Source organism: Thamnophis elegans, chromosome 11, assembly GCF_009769535.1.
Source record: "Thamnophis elegans isolate rThaEle1 chromosome 11, rThaEle1.pri, whole genome shotgun sequence".
NCBI lineage: Eukaryota > Metazoa > Chordata > Lepidosauria > Squamata > Colubridae > Thamnophis > Thamnophis elegans.
Window position 1 is genome coordinate 38,627,107 of NC_045551.1, and position 27,683 is coordinate 38,654,789.

The window sequence follows — 27,683 nt, forward strand, 5'->3', positions numbered from 1 at the left end:
TATCACTTCCTCTATTTTTGCTTTGTAAAAGTCAGCTTCTTTATGTTTGCAGCTTGATTAAAAATATTTACTTCAAGTGGTTTGCATTATGTTATATTCTGGTATTTTATGGTTTTATCTCTATGTTGTGAATTGAAAGGACAATTTTGACCTTGTACAGTGTAAAAATGTTGATAAATACATATTTTATGTGTATGTTATCATGTATTTATATTTAGTCTGAAAATTTATAGATTTCCCTATAGCTTTCCCTGTAGCTTTGAAATCATTTTAAAATATCTCTAAAATATTTAATCTAAAAGTAGAGGTTTAAGCAATGCATTGTACAATTTGCAATAATTTACAGAGAGCAACTATATAAAATAGTTAAAAGGAATTTGAAGTCTCCTTTGCATTCTGTCATAGTTAACTTTGTAATATTAAAAGATCTGAAAAAAGAACAATATCTTTAGTGTTGAAAACATAATAAACTACCTCCCAACTTACTGTGACAGAGGAGGCTATTTCAGTGCTGGAAACGGTGAGATTACCATTAAATTATCCAAAGTGAGGCTGTTCTTAATCATTAATGATAAAAATTACTTATGTTACTTGACTGAACTTTAAAAAAAATCAAGCATGGACCTAGTTTGTACTTGGATGGAAAACCATTAGAATCCATGGATCTATTGATTGGAGTAGGAAGTAAAGAAAAACATCCTATAAGAGAGCAGTACCAATCATTTCCATAGTGTTGATAAGAAAAGTGTATGGATGTATCCATATGGTCACCAGAAGTTGAACTAGATTTAATGGATGCTTTACATGTTATACTGTTGGCACTTCTGACATGAATAAGAAAGATTTCTTTTAACATTAAATAGTTTTACAAAGACAATTCTTCCACTCAGTTGTAAAGTTATCCTTTGCCTGCAAATGTTCTATTCTTTTGATGGCCATTCTTACTAACATGGACTCTCAGTTCAGTTTAGAGCTCATTCTAAGATGATGCAGATCTGGACCAGATATTGGAAGACCTGAGAGATGGGAGACATTTCTAAAAAATGCCAAGTTTTTCAGCAGGATATCAAACTCGATCACGTCATGTGATGCGTTGTGACGTATCGTGACTTTTTTTGACTTTGCGGAGCTGGGTGGTATGGCCTGTGCATGACACATCTGGCCTGCAGGCCACCCCTTTGACAAGCCTGGAGTAGAGTATAATCATATAAAAACCTCTATGCTTCTTTCTCTACTATGGGATATTCATGATATATAAAGGATTCATAAAATCTTAAGTATGCATCATCTGTACTTTCATAATACTGAAGTCATAATATATAAATAGAATTAAAAATGAATTAAGGATATGATGAAGTCCAGATTGATTTATTGATAAAATGAGAAATGCAGATCCCAAAGGCTTGAATCTCGAAAGATCTAGCTTCTTTCCCACAAAATGAAATTTCCTGCTGTGAATAGTTCATAACAGACACCTGCATATTTAATTACTGGCAGGGAGGATGTGGGTAGAGCACAAAATAGACTTTTCACTGATAAAAGCAATGGGTGAAACTGAAAGTTATTGTATACAATTCCAGTGCTCACATTTTATTAGGTGCAATGCTGCAGGCATCGCCCTTCTGATCAGCCCTTCCTGGAGACTGAACAGATCTGGATTCCAAAATATGTCTCTTCTTCTGGTCTTCACCCTTTTTGTCTCCAGGTCTGAATGTTGAGGTTAATTCCAGAATTTGCTAAAATGTGGAGGAGGACATGCTTCTCAGTGTTTGGAAGAGAATTTTTAAAAAATCTTTTTTTGAATTGGTCATCTGGCTACAATAATCTGTAACCTGGCATAGAGTCACTGCATATACTTTTATATCATCTGGGCACCTCTGGAATTAGATCTGTTTATACAAATGGTACAACCATACTCTCAAACCCGATGATTTAATTTGATTTCAAGAATATCCTCCCAGGAATGAATAATCTAAGACAATTTAATTTCCATTGTCATAATTGTAAGGTAACTTGATATTTTCAGAGAATCACAGTAATCAAGGAGAAAATTATAATTTCCAATGAGGCCACTTCCTTTTTTTAAACTATCAGATTAAGTTTTAGGTTTTTTAATTATTGGATTCTTTTAAGATACACCAAAATAATGTTCTACAGTTTTAGAAGTTGGATAGCAACTGGGCACTATCATGTTTGGATTATATTTTTGATTGAATAATATATATTCTCATTTTTATGGTAAGAGTAGAGCATAAGATAGTCCATTTTCATGGGATGAGTTTCAGATCACAGGCTGAAAGTTTAAGTTAGGAATCAATAATAGCATGGCTATAATTCAGTAGCTGCTTTAACAATGCTTGCTCAACTGATTTGCATGTATCGAGTATAGCAAACAGAAGAATTAATCATTTACTGAGTTCAGAAAAGGTGCTGCTGAAGTGTAACCACACACAGACCATGTGAAAGTGAAAAAACACTATTTGCAGGCAAGCCTCTCCCCACCCAGGAAACAAAAGGGTGTGACTATTTCCTCTAATAAACAATTGGGGTTTTTTTTTTGCAGCTCTTGTTTCTCTATTCCTAAAGAAATAAAAAAAATATTGCATGCCTGTTCAACTGTAAAAAATTGTTACATTATAAACATGCTGTGCTTAGGAACCCTTGAACCTTTGCAGCATTCAAACCTACTAACTGAAATTAATTAGAATGCTCTGCTCCTGTTTTTGAACCTATTCAGTTTGGTTCAGTATGCTAATGTATTCCTGTGTACTTACAGTGGATTCTATCCAATCCAAGCAGCTGTGGACAAATTTATATTAGTAGCCAATCATGTGATTAGAGTGAGGAAGTCTGAAAATATTTTTGTTGTTTAGTAAAGTTCCAGAAATGTACTTTGACAGAGTTTACAACACAAACACATGCAGCTTCATCTGAATGCACTGGAACAGTTTGCCTTGCAAATCAATATTGGAGTCTTCACATTTTTCCTGTGTGAGATAAAGCAGCCAGTGACCCACTTTAATTGCTTCTATGGCCTTTGAATGAAACTGTGCATTGCAAATTGAATAAATGACTAGCAAATTAAATCTATTTAAATTTACAAGAGAGGAGAGAGACAGCGAGGTATGTCAGTGGTAGGTTACTAATTTAATAGATGCCTTATTTTAGTAAATAGATTAGAAAATTAAAGGCAGGGAAGCAGGATTAGCATCACAATGCAAAGTGTACATACACCCTTTCTCCCTCTGCCCCATAAAAGAAGCACCAAACTTAAAGTTTTGAGGGGAGGGGGGGAAATGTATTGCAGAAATAAACTACCTAGTATATTCAGACTTAATTATATTCTTTCAGAATGAGAAATCTTGAGTGTTTTATGCTGGTGATTTATGGCAGCAATTACACTCTAGTTCAGAAATTAGGGAATTGGAGCAAGACAAAGGAGATGCATGGAAGCTTTCTCGGTAACTATGGGCCATCACTCTTTAAGAAGCATATGTGTCACAGTATTAAGGGGTGTGTGTGTTGCTTGAGCTCCTTAAGAAAATATGGGATATAATACTAGCAAGTAGATAAGCAAGTTAAGTCAAAAGTTGGCATCTTTTTTTTAAATCCAAGGAGTATATTCTCTTTGAGATCATTTAATTAACCGTGTAATCACTAAATTGCCCTCGTCTCATTCATTTCCGCTTGTTGTTTTGCCTCAATGAAATAAAAACTAAAATTTCCGGCCTCCAGCAGAGTTTATCTGACCTCGTAATGTTGTTCCTTTTACTTTCAATCTTTTCCCCCAATTCATTTGATTTTTTTTTTTCAGACAGCACAGAACATGTGCTTACAAGAACCTCACATTGTCATGGTCATGACTCACTAGTCTGGTTTCAGGCCTCTTAAGCTACAATAAAACATCCCCTTAAGCAAGATTTGACACAGTGGTTTTAACAGTAATTCAAAGAAGCCTAGCCAGTTAATCTCCACTGTCAGCTGCCTTGTTGGCACCAAATTTCTTCAAAAGATCAACAAACGGTCAATTTCAAGGGGCAGAATATACTGGTTTGCTAAAACCATAATGTTGTTGGGCAAAGGGCAAGTAAGTTCAGTTAATCAACCATTTTGAAATAATTATTGGTTGACGTCTTTTTCAGCATTGGTTTAGTGCAGTAATAGCTTTTTGTTGTTGTGTGCCAAAAATAAGCGTGCACATGGAGCAACATGCATGTGCGCCTGCATCCCTAATGCAATGTGTTCATGACACCCCTGCCCCCACCCCTTACCCATGTGCTCATGAACCAAATTGCTTCAGCGCTTCCCCCCCCCCCAGTGCTTCCCCCCTGGCCCTTCGGCCAAGTGTGGCAGGCCGCAGACTGGGTAAATTGCTTCAGCCTGGGGGGGGGGAGGGTGTAGTTTGAGGCCAGGGCAAGGTTCTCTAGGTGAGCGTGAGCAGCGGGCCTGGCAACAAGGACCGCCAGGAAAGCTGCGGGGAAGACAGGGAAGTATGGCAGAGTTGCGGGCCACGTGGAAAGCAGTAGGGAAGCCAGGCAGGGACAGTGGGGGGTGAAGCTATTTAGGCTGCGATTCACAGGCTTACTTAAAATGGCTTTTAACTAAAGTTGAACCCCTGGCTGTTTTAGGATTGGACCACTTCCAGAACACCCCAAATTACAATTGTTCTGGAAGCTTAACTCTCAAAAAATCCAGTTTACTTGGCATGTTCTGGAATTAACATGGAATCCTGAAGTATTTCACCCTGCAATAATGATGTGCACAACCAAAAGCAAGGCTCCAATTGCATTTCTTGTTCTTCTTTCATTCTGGAAACGGACACATGGGAAAATAGCATGTTTTTGAAAGTGAAATGTCTACCATATCCATCTCAGAAGGTTATAGCGTAGATTACTTTTTAAAAGTGTAATAATGTTTTGAACCCTTGAAATGCCTGAGTAATTGTTTGCAATTGTCCTCTCAACATAGCATTGCTAGCAGTCTGCAGAAGCACAAAGATTCAGATTATGTTAAAGTTGAATCCTCTCTCCAAATATTATTTTTGCATTATTCTTTTACGGCAGGTGTACATAGGGAAAAAGTAAAGGAAATAGTTGTGTACGTTGTTCCTCAAAGTTACAGCCATTGCAGTATCCCAATTACCACGTGATCAAAATTTGGACTCTTGGCAGCCCACCCACATTTACAACTTCATCATGTACTTGAACTCAATCCATCTGCCCATCTCACTTTCCTTTAAGTAGTGCAATCATGAAATGCTTGTCTGAAGACCATTTGTTTAATGATGGAAATTCTGGTCCCAATTATGGTCATAACTGAGGGCTGCGTGCAGATAGTCTTCACAAAAAGGTCTCTGGTGAAAAGTGCTGCCCTTCTACCCCCACAGAGATGGAATGGAGATGGGAAAGCATTGCATTTATCCTTTTATCTTCCTTGTAATTACATTTATTTATACAAGGAATGTCCAGAGGAGATTGTCAAACTCAAGACGGCAGCTGTGGGGCACCTAAAAACATGATGGAACTTCAATTGTCCTATTGCAGATACCATCTTTACTTTTTTGACAACCCTTCAGACATTTCTGTACAAGGAGAAAAGTTTATGCTTAACAGATAACAACAACCAAATACAGATTCCTTATTCCTGATATTCTGCATTTCTTCATCTTCCCAAGTTATTGGCAACAATTGATGATAGAGATGGAGAAGATGCAGCATGATGGACATCAGAGTTTCCTAAATGTGGGACATGGCATCTAGTTGTTATTTTGATGGGAAATATTGTTTTCTAATTAGCAATATCTGATTTATTTTATTTTATTATTTATTAACAAAATGTATATGGCTCAACTCACAGTGATTCTATGCAGTTTACAAGACTATAATCCCAAAGAACTTCCAATAAACCCCCACTCCCTTTTCACATATGTCTGGATTATATTATTTTTTTTGAGAAGTTTTAATTTTTTTAAAAAGCTACCTGTTTTGAAAAAATAAGTAAAGTCACACTTGAATAAAACTTGAGTTCCATTGACTAGATGGTTGTATCTATGTTGTATTCCAAATTGTTCACTGTCTGCTTCCAAAATATTTGTTTTTCAATTTAAGTGTTTTGGGATTTCCCAGTACAGTAATTTCTGATCCATCTCCTAACTATGTTTGACCCAGTTTAGCTTTTCTAAGATGAGTTAAAGTCAGATAGGTGTTGCTGGCTGCTTGTGACTTTTGGAGAAAAAAAGGTGCATTTAAAATCTACTAAAACTGAAATCTGTTTAGCCCAGCTGTTTAAAATCTTGAATGCAGGCCTATTTATAATTGTTATATATGAGTAATAATAGTACTTCCCTTTTCTTATTTTGAAAAGGAAGGTGTTTTGAAAAAAGTGCTTTTTAATATTCTGTACCATCATGTCTCATGCTTGATGACTGTTAGTAGGCTTTTGAAAATTTATTTTGATGGCTAGTTTCGTAGTTTTCCCCTAGTGCTTGACATTTTCATGCTGCGGTTTTTATTCCTGTCGGGTCTCACAAAGGATTTTGCTAAATCAACGGTAAACTCATATATACATGATAGCGTTTCATAACATACGGGGGATGGAAGTTGTGAAATAAACTCTTTTATAGGTAACCAAATAGACTTTTTTCCAGGCTGAAAAACATAGAAAATATGCTATCCATTTCTCTGAGATAAACTACCTTTAGAAACTGCTCTCACAATGTACATTATGTACTTAATGTTAGGGGAAAATTTCCAAAAAGTTTTCATCAGAGAACATAGATAAAACTCCCCAATATGTCCGTAGATGACAATGTTCTTGGATGGAGAATTTCTAGTCATGCAGATTAGGCTCTGGTCTAGGTTGTGCAGAGAAGCAATATTATATTGCATCAAACACTGTCTGGGATTTTGCAGGGAAGAAGAAATAAGCACATGCTGTAGTTGTTTTCCATTTTTGGAGATATAAAATCAAATTTTTAAAGTCTATTCTTTGTGCTCTGTTTCTGGATGTTTAATTTGTTTGCTTGAGATGATAATTGGCTTAGTATGGATTATGGGCGTTTCCTGATCATGAACATGAGTGTCATTTATTCTTAATTCTTTATGGGCAATTTAGAGGCATATATTTAATAATTTATAATTAATTTACAGTATATATATGTAAACATTTAATACATATTTAATTTACAGCAATTTAGAGGCATATATAATCACATTTTTTTATTTAAACTGTTGAACTGAAGTAGCATGATTATTTGTCTTGAAACTATATCTCTGTTGATTTCCCTCCTTTCATTATTTATTTGATAGGCTGATTGATGCTGGATTGCAAGATTTCATATTATCCATCAATAACCTCAATATTTTTGTATTTTTTATCAATCACATTTGTATACATATAGTCTTATTTTTTTTGCAATTTTACTTTTCAGGGAAAAGTCCATCTAGAATTGAGGCTAAGTGAAGTCATAACTGATACTGGTGTGACTTGCCATAAACTTGCTACACGGTAGGTATCCCTGATATTTGATAATATTTATCCACACTAATGTTTCAATAACCGTGAATATGTATCCTAATATATACCAAAGGAATATACCTTTCAAATAATTTGGCAAAAGTACAGTTTCAAAATTCAAGCAGGATTGTCAACTAGTTTTTTCATGAATATGAGAAACCATCTTTTTGAATGGTTCAAAAACTATTAATCTGATGGAGTGAGTGGAAAATATCCACTTGAATGAGTAGCCAGAAATATTTTTTGGGGATCCCAGGTCTACATAAATCACATTATATATATAATAGGAATATGTCTTTTCAGTTAATATTTTTTTAAAAAAGTAAACTTGCTTTGGATGAAGCCTACATTTTACAAGCTGCAGCAGAATTACATCCTTTAATTGGCATGTTAACCAGCACATAATCTGTTCTGCAGCATAAACAGCATAGTGGTATTACATAGCATAATAATTGCCATATGCTACCAACTTAGGAAACAAATAAAGGAAGATTTTTAATTTTTTTTTGCCACAGCCTTTCTTTAGGGCTATTGGGTAATCCATTTGGGCAGTGAAGGAAGAGAGAACTAAAAGAGGATAGAAGTACTTCTGTTTCCTTTTCCTATACTCTTTTTTTAAAAAACCTCTTCCTTTATTCTGAAAACTGAATTTGAACAATATGGATTTGAAGTGTAATCACCAACAATCTAAGTGTGACAAAATGGGTGTAATTCTTTAATGGAAGTTCTAAAAAGCAAACTCATTGCTTAGTTTAGGAAAAGGCATTGTTCTATTCAATAAGTGATCAACAAATCTAATAATTAACAACTTTTACTTCAGATAGCTTTTCTTATTTTAGCAGGGATAAATCTGTGAATGATCTTTCCTTCTTTCTGGGTTTGGAGGTGTTTTTTAAAGCTATTAATGTTATTCATGTTTTTGAATGCAAGACACCAAACTATGCAGTCAATAAAAAATAGACTATTTTTAAAAAAAGACACATGATTTTGAAAAAAAAATGTTCTTTTTTTCATTTCTTAAGTATAAGTTGGAATAGTAAACTCATATGAGATCTCTGATAATGTTATTTTTGGTTAGAGATATCTACATTGTATATACGTTCTGAATTTCCCAGGAACATCAGAAGATAAGTATCTTTCCTAGAAACTCATAACTTGACTCTCTCTGGAAAATCAGGAAATGCTGATGGGGAAATAAGCCAGGCTATCAGCTTTTCTTACATGAACCAAAACTTCTGTTACTATTCTTCTGTTAAATAAAAGGCATAGATTGTAGCAGTTTTGGTGATGTCAGCAGTAATTCTGATAAGAATTACATTTCTCAATCAGGCTATAAAATCATCTGAGAAGAGCTATGGTACAGTTTGTTCTAAAGTATGGTCAGAATTGCAGTGGAGTGTTCCCCCTCATTATGATTTTAAGAACTACAAAGTGTTCCGTTAAGTGTTGCTCTGTCTTAAGATAATCCAAGGAGAAGTTCATTGTGTCTGAGAGTTGCCTTTCACAATCTGCTTGTTCTCCAAGTTGAGGTGGACTATAATTGTCTTCATTGCTGGCTCGGATGCCAAAATTGGCCTTTGGAATTATACCAGTCTGGAGGGCACAAAATTAGGCAAGGTTGTATTTATTGGCGTATACTGTGTAAGGTTTTTTTTTTAACGTTACATGCCATTGTGTAATTTCGTTATCAATATCTTTCTGCTTTGTTATTATATCTTATATCTCCGTTTTAATCTCCATTTTAAGACTAGTGAGAAAATTTAGCAGGCAGATCATAGTCCTCTTTAAGTAGACACATTGGATGCGTAGAAGAGACTCTATTCTCTTCAGGAGGCATCACTTAATCCTGACATTCATGAAAACTAAGTTACAGTGATCAGATGACATTTTATAAAGATATCAACTAGTAGAAACCACAGTTGCTGTTGATGTCACACACCCTTCCTTTTTCTCCTACTTTTGACATTTTTGTATTTGTGCGCTTCTTTTTTATCATGAATGAAATGGCTCGGTATCTAGAATGGATGTGAAAATCTAGTTCAAATAACAGATAGAAAGAAAAACCTGGGAAGCAAACCCAGTAGGGAAGTTTGGAAGCCTTGAAGTGTAAGGTGTAAAGTGTATAAAGCTTTACTTAAACTGGGCACACATGTAAAATAAACCATAGGCAACATGTTGAATGGCCACACAATGGTTGATTTCTAGAGTCTTTTATTTTCATCAACATAGATATTTTGATGCAAGCTTTTTTTTTTCAACCACTGCTGAGAACAAACACTGTGTGGCTTCATTTTCTGTCCAAAAATGTATCAGTTTGAGAGGGGAGCAAATGTCTCACTAGTTACTGAGATATTTATTTCTCTATCTCTATATGGTACTTTGCCAGGTCTGTTTTGTATTTGGACTAAATTGTTTTTGGCCAGTGTGGATGTATTGTTTCCAGTCCCTTAACTTTATGTACAAGATAGAGAAATGCTACACGCATTGATGTTTTCCTTTCCACTGGGAGCAAGTTCCTCTAACTAGCATTAACCATTATGCAAACCCAGGCATGGTTAAGATTTCCACATACTGCCTTGGTACTAGTACAGTCATAGAGACATACAGTACTCGTGTACTCTCATCTCATTCTCTGGGTTCAACAAATGAATCAATTTTTCCAGGTCAATTGTGACAGGAACCTGTCCATCCTGGCTCCTGAGCTCCAGCTAATCACATCCCATAGAAGTTGATTGTTTCAGATCTTTGAAGCACAACAAAGTAGTATTAAGGTAGTGGTCTGATAAATTTGGGTATTTCCCATCCTCCCTAAATGGTAACTGTTTGCACTGAACTAACAAACCTATGAAGAATAATTATTGTCCCAGATTATTAGGGGCAATATGCTGACTCTAAACCTCTTAGAGAGGGCTGTAAAGCACTATGAAGCAGTATATAAGTCTATATGCTATTGCTATTGTCACAGTATTGAAGTCTGGAGCACTGGTTTACAAATCTTTTAGAGACGAGGGAGGAGAAATGGTGATATGGAAGTAACAATGTTCTTTGGGTTTCCCACTGTTTCTTGCATCTTTCCTATTTCTCCTTCCCATTTTTATAGTATATTATGTTAATTCATTTAAGTCCAACATGTATGTTCCTTAGATGATTGACAGTACGTGTGTAGCATTTCTTTACATTTATTTGCAAGTTGGGTTTGTGGTTTTGGGGTATATGTACTTGCAAGATGGGTTTGTGGGTGGATTTCTCTATATATGCATACTCAGTGTCCTTGCTGGTGTGAATGAACATTCCCCTCTTCATTCATATCACTTTAGATGAAATATTTCTTAGGAATATTTTTATACATATAGCAGTTCATGAGGAAAAGACAGAGAAAATAACTGAAGAATTTTATGTTGCAAAATGATGGCAGTACAACAATGCTACAATAGCATATCCCATTTTCCTGCATATGTACATTCAGAAAAGGCCAGGATATGTATTACTAAGATGAATTTCTAACCTGTACATCAAGTTATTCTCCTACATCCCAGCCCTAGAAAAAACAGAGAGAAACATGGCTTGGAATCCACTAGCCAACACCCAGAAATTTTCAGATTCCTGAATCTCACCTTGTAACTGTATAATGGAGAATCAATACATCACAACAGAATAGAAACAATAAATAAATAAATAATATAATAACCTTGCTGTCTTGGATATGAAAAAGTTTTAATAATAAATTCCATATTAAATCAATGAAGTTAAATCTCTACATGTAAAAATGAGGGGTTTTTTTTAAAGGAAATAAGGAATGTAGGAAAAATGAGACATCATTTACAGAATTAGAATTCATAAAAAAAATCAATGCAGTTAACCTAATTATTTATTAATACAGTTAATATTCTTAATATTCAGTATATAATTGTCATTCATTACAGAAAATGTAATTGAAGGGTAATTGAAAGTTAGCCTCCTTGGGGAGAGTAAATTAAAAAGATATTCTATCAAGGATGTCTTTAGTCTATCAAGAAAATCAGAAATTATTTGGAGGACAAATTCATCTTTCTAATGACTGTTAAATATAAATGTTAAATATACAATTTCATATTCACCTGTGGTATAGTATAAATGGGATTATCGGGAAGAGATTTTCTGTTAAAGAAAAGCTAGATTCTATCTATTCATGACACTCGGTACTGGGCAAGTTAACAGATGCATTTGTGGTTCAATCATGCTTTACCAAAACCTAGGTATGTGTCCTATTACCTGAGAAATAGCTGGAGAATCTGGGTCCTTTGTGATAAAAAATATGGAATTAAGTTAGAATAATGGTATCAATCCATATTAAGCAGTTACTTGCGCTCCCAAAATACAGTTGCTATGAGCAATTGAATTCTCGCACATTTGCTGCTACCTTTTTAGGATGCAGTGTTATATAGAGATGGATATAAGCAATTTTCACAAAACCTTATCAGAAAGGGATGATTAGCACTGAATAATTTCAGGGACAAAACATATTTTATTAAGTATGAAATGAGTTGAAACAAAATACTGAGTTGCAACTCATATGTCTATGTATTCTTCCTTTCTCTGCCTCAAAATAGCATACATTTTGGCCTAAATAATTAACTTGTTGCTTGAACAAACTAATAGATACCGGAAATTCCCATGCACTTATCACTTTAACAGTGAAAAAGAGCCTTAGTGGAGATGGGAGATTTATCTAAAAAAGAGATATGGTATATCTGTCTACATTTTCTTGGAAAGGAAACATGTCTTCCAAATGGAAACCATTATGAAGGACAAAGAAAGAAATTGGAAGCAATAGAAAATGAACACACTCCAAAATTAACCCTGTTGTATAAGGCAATACAGATGAAAATGCAAAAAATGTACTAGTTTTATATTTCTAGGCTTCCCTTCTCTGTTTATGTCTTATCTCTGGCTCCAATCTACTGCCAGGGCACTTCTCATATAATGTTCATGTTTATCCTATGCTTATGACTTTATTTTATTTTTTTAAATCCCTTTTCAACTTTACAAACCTACACAAAGTTTTGGGGAATGTGGGGTCTTAGGTTTTCTCTGAGCTTAAATATTTTCTTGCAGACATTTCATTACCAAACTAGGTAACTCATTCGTGTACTGTGGTTGCACAAACACATTCCTCATTGCAACAATGCGATGTGGTGATTGCTGAGGGCCCAGGAATGCTCCCAGTTTGCAATCCTGATTTTTCCAGTCAAGGACTCTTCTATCTAGCGCAAACTTCACCCTAGTCTCTAGCTTTTACAGTACCAACAACATTCTGTTTTGTCTACATTTCATTTCAGCTTCTTAGCCCTCATCTAGCCCTTTACTGAGATTAGGCAATATTGAAGAGTAATGATTGCTACCTTGGAGTTAGCAAGTACAGGTGGTCCTCAACTTACAACAGTTAGTTTAGTGAACTAAGTTACAATGGCACTGAAAAAAGTGACATTACTATTTTTCACAGTTATGACCATTGCAGCATCCCCATGGTCAAGTGATTTACATTTGGATGCTTGACAACTGACTCACATGTATGATGGTTGCAGTGTCCTGGGGTCATGTGATCACCTTTTGCAACCTTCTGACAAGCCAAGTCAGTGGGGAAACCAGATTCACTTAACAACCATGTTACTAATTTAACAACTTGCAGTGATTCACTTAACAAATGTAGCAAGAAAAGTCATAAAATGGGGCAAACCTCACTTTAAAAAATTCTTACTTAGCAACAGAAATGTTGGGCTCAAATGTGATTGTACATTGAAGACAACCTGTAGGGAGTAGCAGAGGTGGGTGCTATCAGTATACTGATGGCTGAAAACTCTTCATAGATTTCTGCGATGTTTCCACATAGTTTTAAAAATTATCATATTTTTATTATATTATTTTGAAATATACAAAATACATAACATTATTTCAATAAAGTAGTATTTTTACAGTATTGTCTAAATATAATTAACACTGATGTTTAGATAACTTAAGACTACTGAAGATAAAAAAAGATAGAACTATTATATCAGAATTAATTTTAATTTATATTGTCAATGTTAAGGAGCATAAAATTATTTAGCTTGTTTATTCAAATTTGAATCCAACATTAAAAAGCCCTGCAGATTGTATCAAAATATTTCTTGTAACAATATAGGTTTCTGTCTTAAGCGGATTACTTAGTATTAAGGTCTCTTCTATATTATTACTTAATATTTGTTCATGTTGCAAAAAAGAGATGAATTTGTAAATTTGGCAATTAAAAAATAAAAAAGAAGAGTAAAATGAAGGAAAAAGAAAAAAAGGACTACTTAGTTTCTACCTTTTCCCAGTTTGTGCTTTTGCTAATTTACAAGATTTATAAACATTTGGGGCCCCTGGGAAGCAAGCCTGCAAATGTTTGTGTTTGCTGTGATGCACTGTATATGTGGGAACTATTTTTGCTTAAATTTGGTTTAACTTCTGTTGTGAATATATACTGTTAATTTTACCATTGCTGTATATTCTCCAAGTTTACGTTCCCAATCTGATGCTGTTGGAATTCTATCCTCCTTCCAGTGTGGGGAAATTTTTATTCTCTCTACTATGAATAGGTATCTCATTAAATTATGACAGAGAACTTAAAAGTACATTTTATATTTTATAAACAGACAAACAAAAAATTAAAATTAGTCTTTCCTCAAATATACCATTATGCTAGTAAAAAGATACACTACATACAGACAATGGCAATTTGCATAGGAAAAATCAGGATTTGAGAGGCCATTGAATCCAGCTCCTTGTCAGGACTGAATTACAGATTAAACATCCTTGACAGATGGTCTGTCTCACTTCTACTTGAACACATTCAGTAAAGGGAACCTGCCACTCTTCCAGATAATTTATTCTACTACCAAACTATTTTTATGTTGGGAAATTCATTTTTGACATTCACTTCCTGTAAGTTAAATCCATTATTCCACATTTTGCACTCTTGAGCAATGCAAAACAAGAATTAACTTTCTATGTAACATCTTTCTGGTATTATAAAAGTGCTGACTAGGCCGCTTTTAGCTTTCCCATGATTTGGAAATAGCTATTCTGTTGCCTAAAACTGAACTTTCCTTTTTTACAACTATTGCTAACTCATATACTGTATCTAGTAAACATTCGATAAAAATTCTTCACAAGCAGAGGTGGGTTGCTACCAGTTCGCACCAGTTCGGTAGTGATATTTTGGCCTTGGTCGCCTGAACCGGCAGTGACCCAGGCTGGCCACACCCCAAACCAATTCCCCGGTTGCTGATGCCGTTGCCGGCATCTTTTTTAGTAATTGTTTTTAATTTTTAATTTTATTTTAATTGAACAAAAACAAAAAAGAATCATCCTTCATTACATCTTGTATAAAGTGTGTCGATTGGTTACAGATAACTTTTGTGCATTTCTTCCACAGTTATTACTTATAGTTCATATTAGATTATACACTTTAAGTCAAAAATCTTGGTATATCTTACTATCAATGTACACAGTTCTCATTTGACTACAATTATTTGAACATGCTTTTACCTCAAATCATTCATACTTAAAGACACAACCACATAATGGCATTCATTAGCAATTTCAAAAATTCCTCCAATAACATTACACCTTTATAGCATCTTTTAAATAAAAGTCAATTAATAAAGTTTCTAAGCCTTTCCCCCCCTTTCCCCCCCAACTCACTGATTAAAATTTATATCCAACTTAATTTTGCCAATACGATAGTATGTATATATTGTTAAACAATGACCATTAACATTTCCTTGTTATTATTATAATTGGCTAAAAATCATTTACTATTTATGTCCCATCTCCTCTCGTCAGACCCCCCCCAAAAGAAAAACCTTACGCCTTTATAACAATATCTAAATAAAAATTTGTTAATAAAATTTTATGGGTCTTTTTCCCAAGTCACAATTTGCAATTTATATCCAAATTTCTTTTGCTAGATTACCATACATGTATATATCATTAAGCTGTATCCATTATCATTTCCTTATTGTTATTATAGTTAATTAATTGTTAGCGAATAAACATTTGATAACAATCTAAAACAATTCAAGAGTTACAGAATTCCTACTTATTAATCACCAAAATCAACTGATTTTTTATTAGCAACTTTCATTATCAACCAATATCTTTCCAGTAACAAAAAGTCTTATTTCTATTGCCAATTGTGGTGTAAGTCTTCTTTTTATCTCCTTTATAAGGTTTTTATAGACTTCTCTCCGCACTTTGAACTCACTGTTTAGGATTTATATCCAAGTTACTTTTGCCAATACCATAGCATGTATATATTGTTGAACAATGTCCATTGACATTTTCTTGTTGTTATTATAATTGGCTAAAAATCATTTACTATTTATGCCCCATCTCCTCTCATCAGAGCCCCCTCCCAAAAAACCTTACACCTTTATAACAAGATCTAAATGAAAATTTGTTAATAAAATTTATAGGTCTTTTTCCCAAGTCACAATTTACAATTTATATCCAAATTTCTTTTACTAAATTGCCAATACATATATATATCATCATGCTGTATCCATTATCATTTCATTATTATTATTATGGTTAATTAATTGTTAGCTAGTAAAGATTAAATAACAATCTAAAAGAATCTAAGAGTTACAAAATTCCTACTTATTAATCACCAAAATCAACTAATTTTTTATTATCAACTTTCATTGTCAACCTGTATCTTTCCAATAACAAAGCAGTCTTATCTCTCTTGCCAATTGTGGTATCAGTCTTCTTTTTATCTCCTTTATAAGGTTTTTATAGACTTCTCTCTGCACTTTGTTGCTTGAAGGGTCTCTCAGATAATCTTGTTGCCCACCAGTTGCTACTAAAATTAGCTTGTCTTTAATTGTCAATCTTGATTCTGAAAAAATTTCTCTTCTTATGTCTATCATCATTAGTATTTTTTTCCTTCTGTGTCCTGGAATCTGGGGTAGAGCTCCAATTCGTCAAATTCCCTTTTCCATATTCTCTTCTTTCCACTTTCACCCACATTTGCTCCATTAATAAATTCATTTATTGTCTTATCTTTATCTTCTATATCTTCATTCTCCCCTTAAATTTTTGGGGCTCCAACCCCATCACCTTTTGCTGTGAGGAAGACTAGTCTTTCCAACTTCTCAATTCTCCCATATCCTTCCAATAGATTTTGAATTCCAGCCAAGATATTTTGGAATTTCATCTAAGTATTGATTTATGTTTCCAAAACTCTAGCCTTCCAAGCCTCTTTTATTTTTTATTTTAGATTCACTTGAACACAAGTTCTTTTATGCTCTTCAAAGGAGAAAGGTTCTGTTCCCCCCTTTCTTTCCTTCCCCTGCCAAAATAATTCTCAGAGGCACCTGTGAAAACAATTCGTGCCCTTAGTTCTTTATCAGTTTCTGTAAACAAGTTGCAAACCCTTCAGCCACAAAGTTAGTGAAATCAAATAAGGAAAGAAAAGAGATACGTTGTTTCAAAAACCCCAGCCTCTGACCTCCAAGTGGCAGTTAATTTTCACCTTCTAATATTTATCTCTGGCTTATAGGGAACAAAGTTCTTTAGATTTCTTTTAATGTGATTTAATAACAAGTAGTAGGAAGAATTGTTAAAATAAGAAGGAAGGTTTTAATCCAGAAGTCAAAAAATAAAGCAACAAGAAGCAGAAAAAAAAATCAATCTGTTCACTTTAAGAGGAGAGATGAAAAACGTTACGAGCACTTCAATCTACAAAAAATAGTTACAAAGAAAAAAAAACTTTCTACAGCAATCCAAATAGGATTATTTTCGCCACTCAGTTCTTTTACTTAAGGATCTAATTTGGCTTTAAAGAAACATTTCTTTGGGCAGTCTTTAGCAAAATAGAAAAAATACCTCAACAGATGGACTCACTCTCTCTTTTCACTTCCTTCCTTCCGGAGCGTCCTGATTTCATCAGCCTGGGGGCTGCCTGTTTACCGCCAGCTTGAAGCACTTCCCTTGGGTCTATCAGGGATTTTGTGATATCCCTGAGACCAGCAAGGCTTTGTGTTCATGATCACCATCTCTGCGGGACGGTTTAGGTCTCAATGGACCATCCAGCAGCAAAAGTGTCAACGGCGGTCTCGGAGTATTGAGACCGCACATTGTGACATCATGACGTGGCTTCTCCTTCTCTCCTAGTAATTTTTTTATGTTCTGCGCAAAGTGCGCATGAAGCAAACCTGCAGCAACCCACCTCTGTTCACAAGTATTGATGAACCAAGTATCTCCCATTCTAAATGTGTACATTTATTGTTCATTTCTTAAGTGAGGAAATTTGCACTTGCTTCTGATAAATTTTATCTCTTACTTTGAGCCAGTTTCTCTAACTTTTTAAGATATATACATTTTATTTTTTCTTTCTAAGGTATTACTAGCTATCACATTTGGTGCAAATTTGATAATTATTACTTCCACCAAAATGCCAGTCCTTGACTTTTCCTCAAGAACTTCTACAAGCTTATATTTTCCTGTTTGCTCTAAAATAGGAACAAATATAGCAGATTTCAACTCAAACTCCTGTTCTTTTATTTTACAGCATAAAGATTTTGTTTTGTATTCTCTTTTCAAGCTCCCAAAATAGCCAAATATGTAGAGTTCACTTGAAGGAAAAAATTATTAGAAACTCCACTGTTTACTTTTTCTGTTCATTTGCTCAGTGAGTGCATTCTCTGGAATGTGGCTACCTTATATTCTCACATAATCTCTCTTTACTCACCAAGAAATGGATAGTCCTTCATGGATATGCTTAGGAGATTGCTTTATTATCCTTCATAGATGAGTTATAATCCTTCAGATCATACAGTTTGTCTATTGTGTTCCTCTTTTTCTTGTCCTCTTTCCTCTTCATACATTCAGTAAGTTTCCCTAAGGATGATCTATAATATCACTGGTTGTTTAAAAGTATATACCAGTAGTTGCTTTAATTGGGATTAGGGAAGTAGACTCTAATAATTCCTTCTGTTTAATATTCCATGGGTTCTTACTCTCTTACTATTCTTGAAAACTAACTACGGTAAACAAATTTTAACAAATTTAACAGATATTGAAGGTGTATTGTTTTTCATTAAATGACACTAAAGTCAAATCATTTGATTTTCTTATAACATTGCTTTGTCCTCTTTGTATTTCTTTACTATTAACCATACACTAAAAATTCCAGTGTTTTACATCTCCTCTTGTTTCCAGTATTATAATAGGTTGCTATCTTAATTTAATGGGAAATCTTTAACCTAACTTATGCAACTAGTATTTTCATTTGTTAACATTTTATATGTCACGTTCACTTTCTAGACTTACACAATTACCTTGTTTTTAAGACTGGCTGACTAAAGCTGCTGTGTAGCCTTTTTTTTGCCCCTTCATTCTAAATATTTGGAAACATCACTTCCTTGTTCATGAATTATTAACTTGTGCAAAAAGAGTTTTAAGTATGACGTGAGATTTTACATATAAACAGAAATGCCGGATCTTCCGTTGCTTTTTAAAAAACATAAAAGTCATTCTTTTGACATCTCTTTATACATTAGCATTCATTAAAATTCTGATCACGTCTTCGCTGGAGAAAATGGAATCTGGGTTTTTATAGTAACAAATATGAATGGAAGGATTTTCTGAATGGTCTTTTTCTTAAAGAAAAGAAAAGAAAAGCTTGGAGCACTTTCACAATCGACTCATAAAACAATTCAGCTACTAATGAATTGACTCTCTGTCTTAAGACAGCATTATAACTGACAGGTTTTTCCCCTCTGCTTCCTCTACTAAGTATCCCAGCTGGTGTTTTACAAACTCAAAGCATCATTCTGAGAGACGCTTCATGATTTATAACACAAGATTGGTTCCTGTGAAGCCATTAGGGATGAATTGCTTCTTGTCAATGATTATTTGAAAGGCATTCCTGTATCTGTCTCAAAGCATATGTGAAGGAACACTTGTCCAGCAAATGCAAATTTCAGGGACACAATTTCTTCATGTTTTTCAAGCATAATGGATGTGTCCTTCAAATATTGCTTCAGATAATAAAATAGCTACAATAGAGGATTATTATTTCCTGAATGGGAAAAAGGCATAAATCATGGCTTGTAAGCTAATATCCGGTGATTCTCAGATCATAGTTTTCACTTACATAAACAGTCAACAACCACTCAGTTTCAAGGTCCCCTAGCACAAGACAATTACAGGTAGTCCTCAAGTTATGAACATTCACTTAGCGAATGTTGAAAGTTATGACATCCCTGGCAAAAGTACTTACGACCAGGTCCCAAATTTACATATGTTGCAACATCATGGCGATTGTTCGCACTTACAAACTGACCGCAGAGATGCTGCAATATGTTACTTTGGTGCTGTGCCTGAGAATTTTGCTCTGCCCACGCTTGCCCCATTCTCTTGGGTGCCGGAGCTGTTGCCCAGCCAGGCAGAATCCTTGCCCAGCCAGGTGGAGACATGCCTGGCTGGCCTCTCCCCTTTCCTGATTGATTGAAAAAAAGTTCAGTCAGACCTTCCAACTTCGCAAGATCTTATTGTTTTTTGTATGCAGTTGGAAGGTCTGACTTTTTTTTTCCGTTCCACAAACTTTTTTTGGTTTCTCTGCACGTTTCTTCTGTTTGCAACATGGCTTTTCCATTCCTCCAGCAAAAGAAGAGCATTTTAAGCTGCAAGGAAAAATGTGATGGAGCTGGAAAGTAGGTTTGTTTAGGAGCTAACTTCTGTAGACTTTCAGAAAGCCAAGGTTTATCTTCTGGGAAAGCTTTTTAATCTGTCCCAAAGTGGGGACAGAGTTGTTTGGGCTACTATAATTTGTCATGGGCTTTAATACTATTTCCCAGATAAAAGCTCCAGTCCCTGATTAAAATGCCTGGTATGAGCACTTTGATTCGATGCTGTAAGATTAATCAGTTAATCGTTCCAATGAGCCAGTGAAGCTTTCAGACATAACAATGGTCTTTTCAAGTGCTTGGTTGTCAGGAAGGATGGCTCCATTATTTAAGTGGCATGGCCAAGAGCAGCGGTCAGGCAAAGGAAGGTATTCCCTGTTCCATTCTTGCTTGGAGAGGAACCAGGATTACCTGGTATTTGCTTGCCTAATAGTCACAAGGCAACGAAGCACAAAGAGCAGCTTCACCCATACATTTGAGGTCAGCGTCCCACCCTCCCTGGGCTGCCTCTGGTTCCAGATTACAGGGAGGGGCTGGGAATAAAGCTGCAAGGCATTGCTGCTCTCTGCACCTGTGCAAAAACTCCATTTAGGAGCTCTTGCAGCAAGGCCATAGGGAGGAGACAAAGAATTGGGCCAGCCAAGCCTCATTCCTTCTGATCTAGAAGCTAGACTGGGCAGCTAGCTTCCTCTGGGTGGTTTCTTTCCGTTCATGTCCAAACAGGAGCAAGTGCAACAAAGCAAGGGGAGCTGGGTGGTGGAGTACCAAGCTCTCCATCTCCGTGGCGGCAGAGAAATGCAACACAGCTGGAAAGCAGGTTTGTTTAGGAGCCCCTCTTGCAATTTAGCAAAGGAATGCTTTTGGCCAGCAAAGGGAGATGGGTGGTACACCAAGCTCTCCAGCTCCGCGATGGCAGTGAAACACGACTGAGCTGGAGAGTAGGATTGTTTAGGACCCCGCTTACAATTTGGAGGAGTGCTTTTGGCAAGTGAGGGGAGTGGGGTGATTGCAGGCATCTTCTCCAGCTCCTCGGTGGCACAATTTGTGAAACCCAGGCAGGTTCAGCACTTCAGCAAGTGGCTGAGCAGGGCTACACTCAGCAGGGAAGGGGAGAGACCAGTTTGGCGCTTCTCTGCCTGGCTAGACAAGGACTCCGGCACCCAAGGCCACATAAGATGTGAGTTTGGGAAGTGTGGGGCTCTCAAATGTGGCACCAAAGGTAAATTAGTGGTTGATGATGGGGTGGGAAGGCAAGGCCAAAGCAGCTTGGAACCCAAAGGGGTGGAAAAAAGAAAATAAGGTCTCTCAAGGGTGGGGGGAGGCGTTTGGTGGCTGAATGCAGTGATGCCCCTCCGCTAGCTCCCCCCTGGCCTTCACTACCTTGAGATACCTCATGTGCACTTAACGACCCACACATTTGATTAGTGAATGCTTGGACAAAAGCAGGGAGTGATCATGTTCAAGTTATGTGATTCACTCCTACAAATCCTTGGGTTACAAATGTAATTGACATGCTCCATTACATTTGTAACTTGAGGATTACCGGTTCCTATAAGTTGTGGAAAGGGCAGAAGGAAATTGCTATGAGTTTGAACTACTATGGATATCAGAGCCACTTGCACCTTCACACTGGCAGTGTTCAGTCACCTGTTTTGTTTAGTTTCATGCTTGTTGGTAATGAAGATTTTTAACTAATGAAACTGTGACTGAGAGACTTTTGGAAGTCCTAACCTAAAAAATTAATTGAGCTATGTAAAGTCTGTGTTTAAATGCTGAGATGGTCAGAAGAGCCTGAGAAATTGGATGAAAGAGGGAGAACTAGACTTTCTTGATTCACAAGAAATTTGAGAATATTGTTCTCCAAACTGGTATTTCCAGAGGAGGTGGGAAAGACTGGAATAAAAAAGCATTACTACAGAACTTATAATAGATTTCTTTCTCTCCAGGTAGGATCTGTTTGGGACAGCCTATGATGATTTCTGTCAGAGCTAAACTACCTGTGAAGCAATACTTCCTTTTCCTGCAGCTGTTCAGTTTCTAGCAGTCAAATAGTAGTCTCAGTTGACTAATGCCAAAGCCAGGCATTAAAACAGCTTCCTCCAGTTTGTTATTCTCACATTTTGCTTACCTTGGCATGAAGACTAGCTGTTTTTGAGGGACATATCCCCATAGTGTCAACTTAGAACCAACCTTTATTGTTCTGGTTTGGAAATTATATTTTTGATCTTCTTCCAACAGAAAAGTTGTCAACTTTTGCCTCTAGGTGATTACAGGGGAAAGCTCAGAGATGACCTGATTGGGGAAGGAATCTGTACAATTCCAGTTGGCCCAACTAGACTATGGAGGAAATGCCTCCTCCTCATCTGGCTTCTGGATGTTGTGCCTGCAGGGCCATTTTGGATTTGGCTGTAAAAGAGAGTGGACAACTAGTCTTTTTCTTTTTACATTGCTATCCAGGAGATTGATAGCTCTGTCACCCAGGAGTCCTGCTATTTGGGAGATAACAAAAAAGAGAAAGCACCTGAGACATACAAGCACACAAAAACCACTCATTTTCTTGGGAGAAATTGTGTTCAGGAGTAAGAAAGAAAATAAAGATCTGGTGATTTAATAACACTGACAAGTCTCTGATTCAGGCGTCTCAGCTTTGAATTTCAAATCCGCTCTTCCAGTCGCTTGCAGTTTAATTGGAGAATAAAATGGTCAGTGAAATGGAAGGTTAATATACCTGTCAAACAATCCCCTTTCCTTCCAAAAATTAGTGCCTCAACCCCCAATTCCATTCAATGATATATAGTGGGGATATTGGTGTTTCTTTTGTCACTCATCTATGATGCTGGTTGAAAGAATGACTGGAAGCCCATCATTGCTGATCTAAAACTACTCAACATTGTATGAGCATAGCAACATCACCAGGCTAGTTACTGAAGCACAATAAAGGCAGGCTGTGAGGCCAGTAAAACTGATAATACACTTTCCTCTTAATTGAAGGACAGAAGGAGAACGTAAGAACATGGTTTTGAGAATGACCTCAACTGCCATCAACCTTAGGCTGCATCAGGGTTAGGAGGTAGCAGTTGTAACTTAATAGAGTTTAGTCAAGAAAGACCACCAAGTTCTACTTATTATTACAAACTTGCAAATAAAATATCGTTAGTTCCCGATGGTTCTGCAACACATTTGGGGTTAATAGAAAACGAGTCCGATTGGGAAGCAGAACTGGTTTCTTCGATGGAATTCTTTTTGCTAATGTGAGGAAACATTAGAGATTTGCTGAAGAGCCTATTATACAGTGGCCAGATAGTCTCTGGAGAGACCATTATTTGATTCCCCAGATTCTGTAATCTATTGATTTCATTCTGCGTTGATGTAGCGCCCATGAGGCACATGAGTGATCTTCTCATCTCCCTACCAGCAAGGATGCTACAGTTGTGGTGCTGCTTCACATGTAGGTGAGATGGGAGCAGAGTGCTGTTGCAAAGAAAATTCCACACCATGAATAAAGACAGAATGATACCCACGCTCTCTCTCCTGTTCCCTCCCTCCCTTACTTCCTCCTAATAGTTTTTCTTAAATGCCACTCTATTCAGAGAGAGTGAGCCCGGAATGCAGTGAGTCAGGAAGTGCATCAGAAAAAGTAAAACGCTTAAGAAAGAAATCCATATTATAGTTGTCTGGGTGTATTGCATTTTAAATCTTTGGTGGAATATAAGAACCCATGTGCAGCTTTAAAGTTCCTTTAATGAGAGGAAGAAATGATGAAATTAATTTAATCAGATTTTCATGTTAGTTACATTTTAGAGATTAGTAAAACATGAAAACAGAAAGAGAAAAACAAACAAACCTTTTCTTAATTAAATACCAGGGCCTCATAATTGTTAGGGTAGGGAAGAATGAGCTCATAACTTGCCTTTCTTGAGCTCAAAGCCAATAGATTGTTGTCCCCTTTTAAGGGCCATACAGTTGACATTAATTACGTGACCATTTATAGATTTCCACATGAATGAATAATTGTATGGTTGTGCAGAGAGATTCTCTTTTGGCTTTCTATCCAAATGCATGTTGAATTTGGTTCTCTGTTCGCGTGACATTTGACTGAAGACTACAGTGCAAAAAGTCTCTAATGTCTTTTATTCTGCAATACATATATCTTGAAGAACATCTTAACCCCTCCCTCTTTTTTTAAAGTATGGTTATAAAAGTTTATTTTATCTGATTATTATTCTACCTCTGTTACATTTGTGATCCAACTAGATAATCCCACCAAAAATCAGTTTTAACAAAATAGAGGCATCTGCAAAGTACAGTAAAAAAAGACAAGATGTCAGTCTTGACAGTGCTTACAGAGCTACAGAATAACAGAGTTGGAAGGGACTTTGGAGGATCTCTAGCCCAACCTCCTGCTCAAGCAGGAGATCCTATACCATTCCAGACAAAGTGGCTATCCAATCTCTTCTTTAAAATTTCCATTGTTGGAGCATCCACAAATTCTGAAGGCAAGCCCTTCCATTGGTTAATTGTTCTCACTGTCAGGAAATTTCTCCTTAGTGCTAGGCTGGTTTTCTCCTCGATTAATTTCCATCCTTTGTTTCTTGTCTTATCTTCTATCTGCTTTGAAAAATGAGATCACCCCCTCTTCTTTTTGGCAGCCCTTAAAATATTGGAACACTGCTATCATGTTGTCCCTAATCCTTTTTTACTAGACTAGACCAGAGGTGGATTGCTCTTGGTTTGGCCCAGTTCAGCCAAACCAGTAGTGGAATTGTGGCCTGGGTCGCAGAACCAGCAGTAACCCAGGCTGGCCATGCCTCTGAACCAGTTCCCTAATCTCTTATGCTGTTGCCGCCATGTTTCTACGCATGTGCAGAACCATATTTAGTCAACTGCGCATGCACCAGCAATGCATGGCCAGTGCGTGCGCGAGCACAGCGAATCGGTACTGACCAGTATAGAAACCCACCCCTGACTAGACATATCAAATTACTGCAACTATCTTTTTGTTTTTAATATATGTCAATGTGGAACATACATAAAACATGGCAGAGCTTCAATCAATACCATTGAAGCTGCCATTTTGAGATTTTTTTTAACCTGCAGACATCTCCATAACAAAAGGTCAATCCATATGGCAATTTCCTGAGGATAGAACAAGAAGCAATGGGTGGAAACTAATCAAGGAGAGAAGCAACTTAGAAATTTCCTGACAGAACAATTAATCAGTGGAACAGCTTGCCTCCAGAAGTTGTGAATGCCCCAACACTGGAAGATGTTGGATAGCCATTTGTCTGAAACGGTATAGGGCTGAGATGGCGAACCTATGGCACATGTGCCACAGGTGGCATGCAGAGCCATTTGTCAGGGCACACAAGGTATTGCCCTGTCAGCTGGCATCTCATGTGCGCATTATGGGTGCGGCACACCCACGCATGACCTCCCCCTGCACTCCCCTCATTTATGGCACATGAGCCAAAAAAGGTTCACCAATACTGGTATAGGGTTTCCTGCCTAGACGGGGTTGGACTAGACGACCTCCAAGGTCCCTTCCAACTCTGCTATTGTATTGTGGTATTCTGCTTTTTTGAAGTGAAACAAAAATTTGGAAGAGCACCTTTTGTGATATTTTATGTGATAGTTGTCTTTTTGTTTAGAGTTCTAGAATGCCAAGGACTCCCGATTGTGAATGGCCAGTGTGATCCTTACGCAACAGTTACATTAGCAGGACCATACAGGTTAGTAACATTTATTACTTATTCATTTTTTCCCAATCTGGTTAAAGTTAAGTGAAGAATCCTATGAAATAAGTAAAAATTAAGAATTTGTGACTTAATATTAAATTCCTACTTCATTTATGGAGAATCCAATTTTAGTGTGGTAACATCAGAGGTGGGTTGCTGCAGGTACGGTTGTACTGGTAGTGGCCGGGAGCAGCCGAGAGCGTACCGATACGGTGGCTCATTTGGCCCACCCGCCCGCCTGCACTCTATAGCTGTTTTTATGGGAAACGGCAAAGTGCGCATGCGCGCACAACATGCAGTGTCTGTGCGAGCCCCCAAAAGCAGCTGGTTGTTACAAGGGCGGTGGATTGTGCATGCATGCACAGCGCATGTCCGGTGCATGCACAGCGCATGTCCGGTGCATGCACAGCGCATGTCCGGCGCGTGCACAGCGCACGCCCGGCGCGTGCACGAACAGACTGCTATCAGCATACCAGTAGCGATGGTAAGAGCAACCCACCACTGGGTAACATCTATTGATCAAACTGTTGCTGTTGCCCCAGATCATGTGATTCTATTTTAAGAAGTCCACTCACTATTGGGTGGGTATAGTTCAAAGGGATGATTAAGACCTATAACACTTTTTAAGAGCATGGAATTAGTTATCTTCTTTATAAATCACTTTATAAGGTTTTACAAAAATGAGAAATAAACTCAACACGTGATAATTAAAATGCTCGCTTTCTGTTGATGAGAGCTTAGAAAGTGTTGGATCACTAGAACCAGAAAGATGCAAATTCAAATCCACTCTCAGCAAAAGAAACTCATAGGGTTTCTTTGAACCTCTAAAGGAAAGGCAGAATGTACGTATGTCCTCAATTAATTGTTTTTTTTAATGCACTAAGAGATATAGACAAACTAAATGTCTGCTTCCTGTCTCATCCTGCAAGAAGCTTAGGGAAATGAAATAACCAAAAAAGCCACTGTTAAACATACTTCTAAGATAACTCTTAACACCAGGCCTGACCCTTTCAGCTTGTCCTATTTTGGGTAACATTTCTGCCTTGCCCTTTTTTTCCTTGCAGATCTGAAGTCAAAAAGACTAAAGTTAAAAAGAAGACAAACAATCCACAGTTTGATGAAATATTTTTTTTTGAGGTTAGTATTGGGGGGGTGGGGGAGGAATGTTCTGCTGTAGTTGACTGCCATAGGTCCATGCTGTGCCAGCTGCTGGATTTTAGAGAGTGCTCAAGATAGAGCCTGAAGTATCGTGGAGCCAGCCAGCTCTTTGGTGGAGCAGAAATGTACTTTCCAGCTGAATGCAATATTGTTCTTCTGCAGAGAATTTCTGAACTCCGCATTTGGGGCTTCTGAACCAGTCACCCAATTTTGAATTGGTGCTGACTCCTTTTTGACTCTGGCGTTTTACGGCTCCTCTGCTATTATTTTTTTTAATCAATAATGGGATGGTTGTCTCAAATGAAATAGAAAAAGCTTTAAAAACAGTAGTGGCAACCGATTCAAAACTGGAGTTCATTGGTTGATTGCCAACATGCTATCACACAAAAGGTCTCTTTGCTTCGGATAGAAAGAACTTCCTTTCCCCTGAGAATGCCAAAGACATTCGCTCCCCTCCCCCTCTACTTTCTTTTGTCTTGATAGCAATCGCGAGAGGGATAAATGCAAACTTTGAACAGAAGTTTATTTCAGTTCTGAATGCTGGTCACTCTAGGTTCTTTTGTCTCATTATTTTTGCGTA

At 36.7% G+C, this 27,683-nt stretch overlaps 1 protein-coding gene across 1 annotated transcript in view; it reads left to right on the top strand.

Annotated features, from left to right (window-relative positions):
* RASA3 (RAS p21 protein activator 3) overlaps nucleotides 1-27,683 on the top strand; it is a 133,506-nt gene that overhangs the window by 60,831 nt on the left and 44,992 nt on the right. The window contains exons 5-7 of the mRNA XM_032226728.1: nucleotides 7,430-7,506; nucleotides 25,859-25,939; nucleotides 27,010-27,082. Of these exons, the coding sequence (XP_032082619.1) occupies nucleotides 7,430-7,506; nucleotides 25,859-25,939; nucleotides 27,010-27,082 (231 nt within the window). The remainder of the gene's footprint in view (nucleotides 1-7,429; nucleotides 7,507-25,858; nucleotides 25,940-27,009; nucleotides 27,083-27,683) is intronic.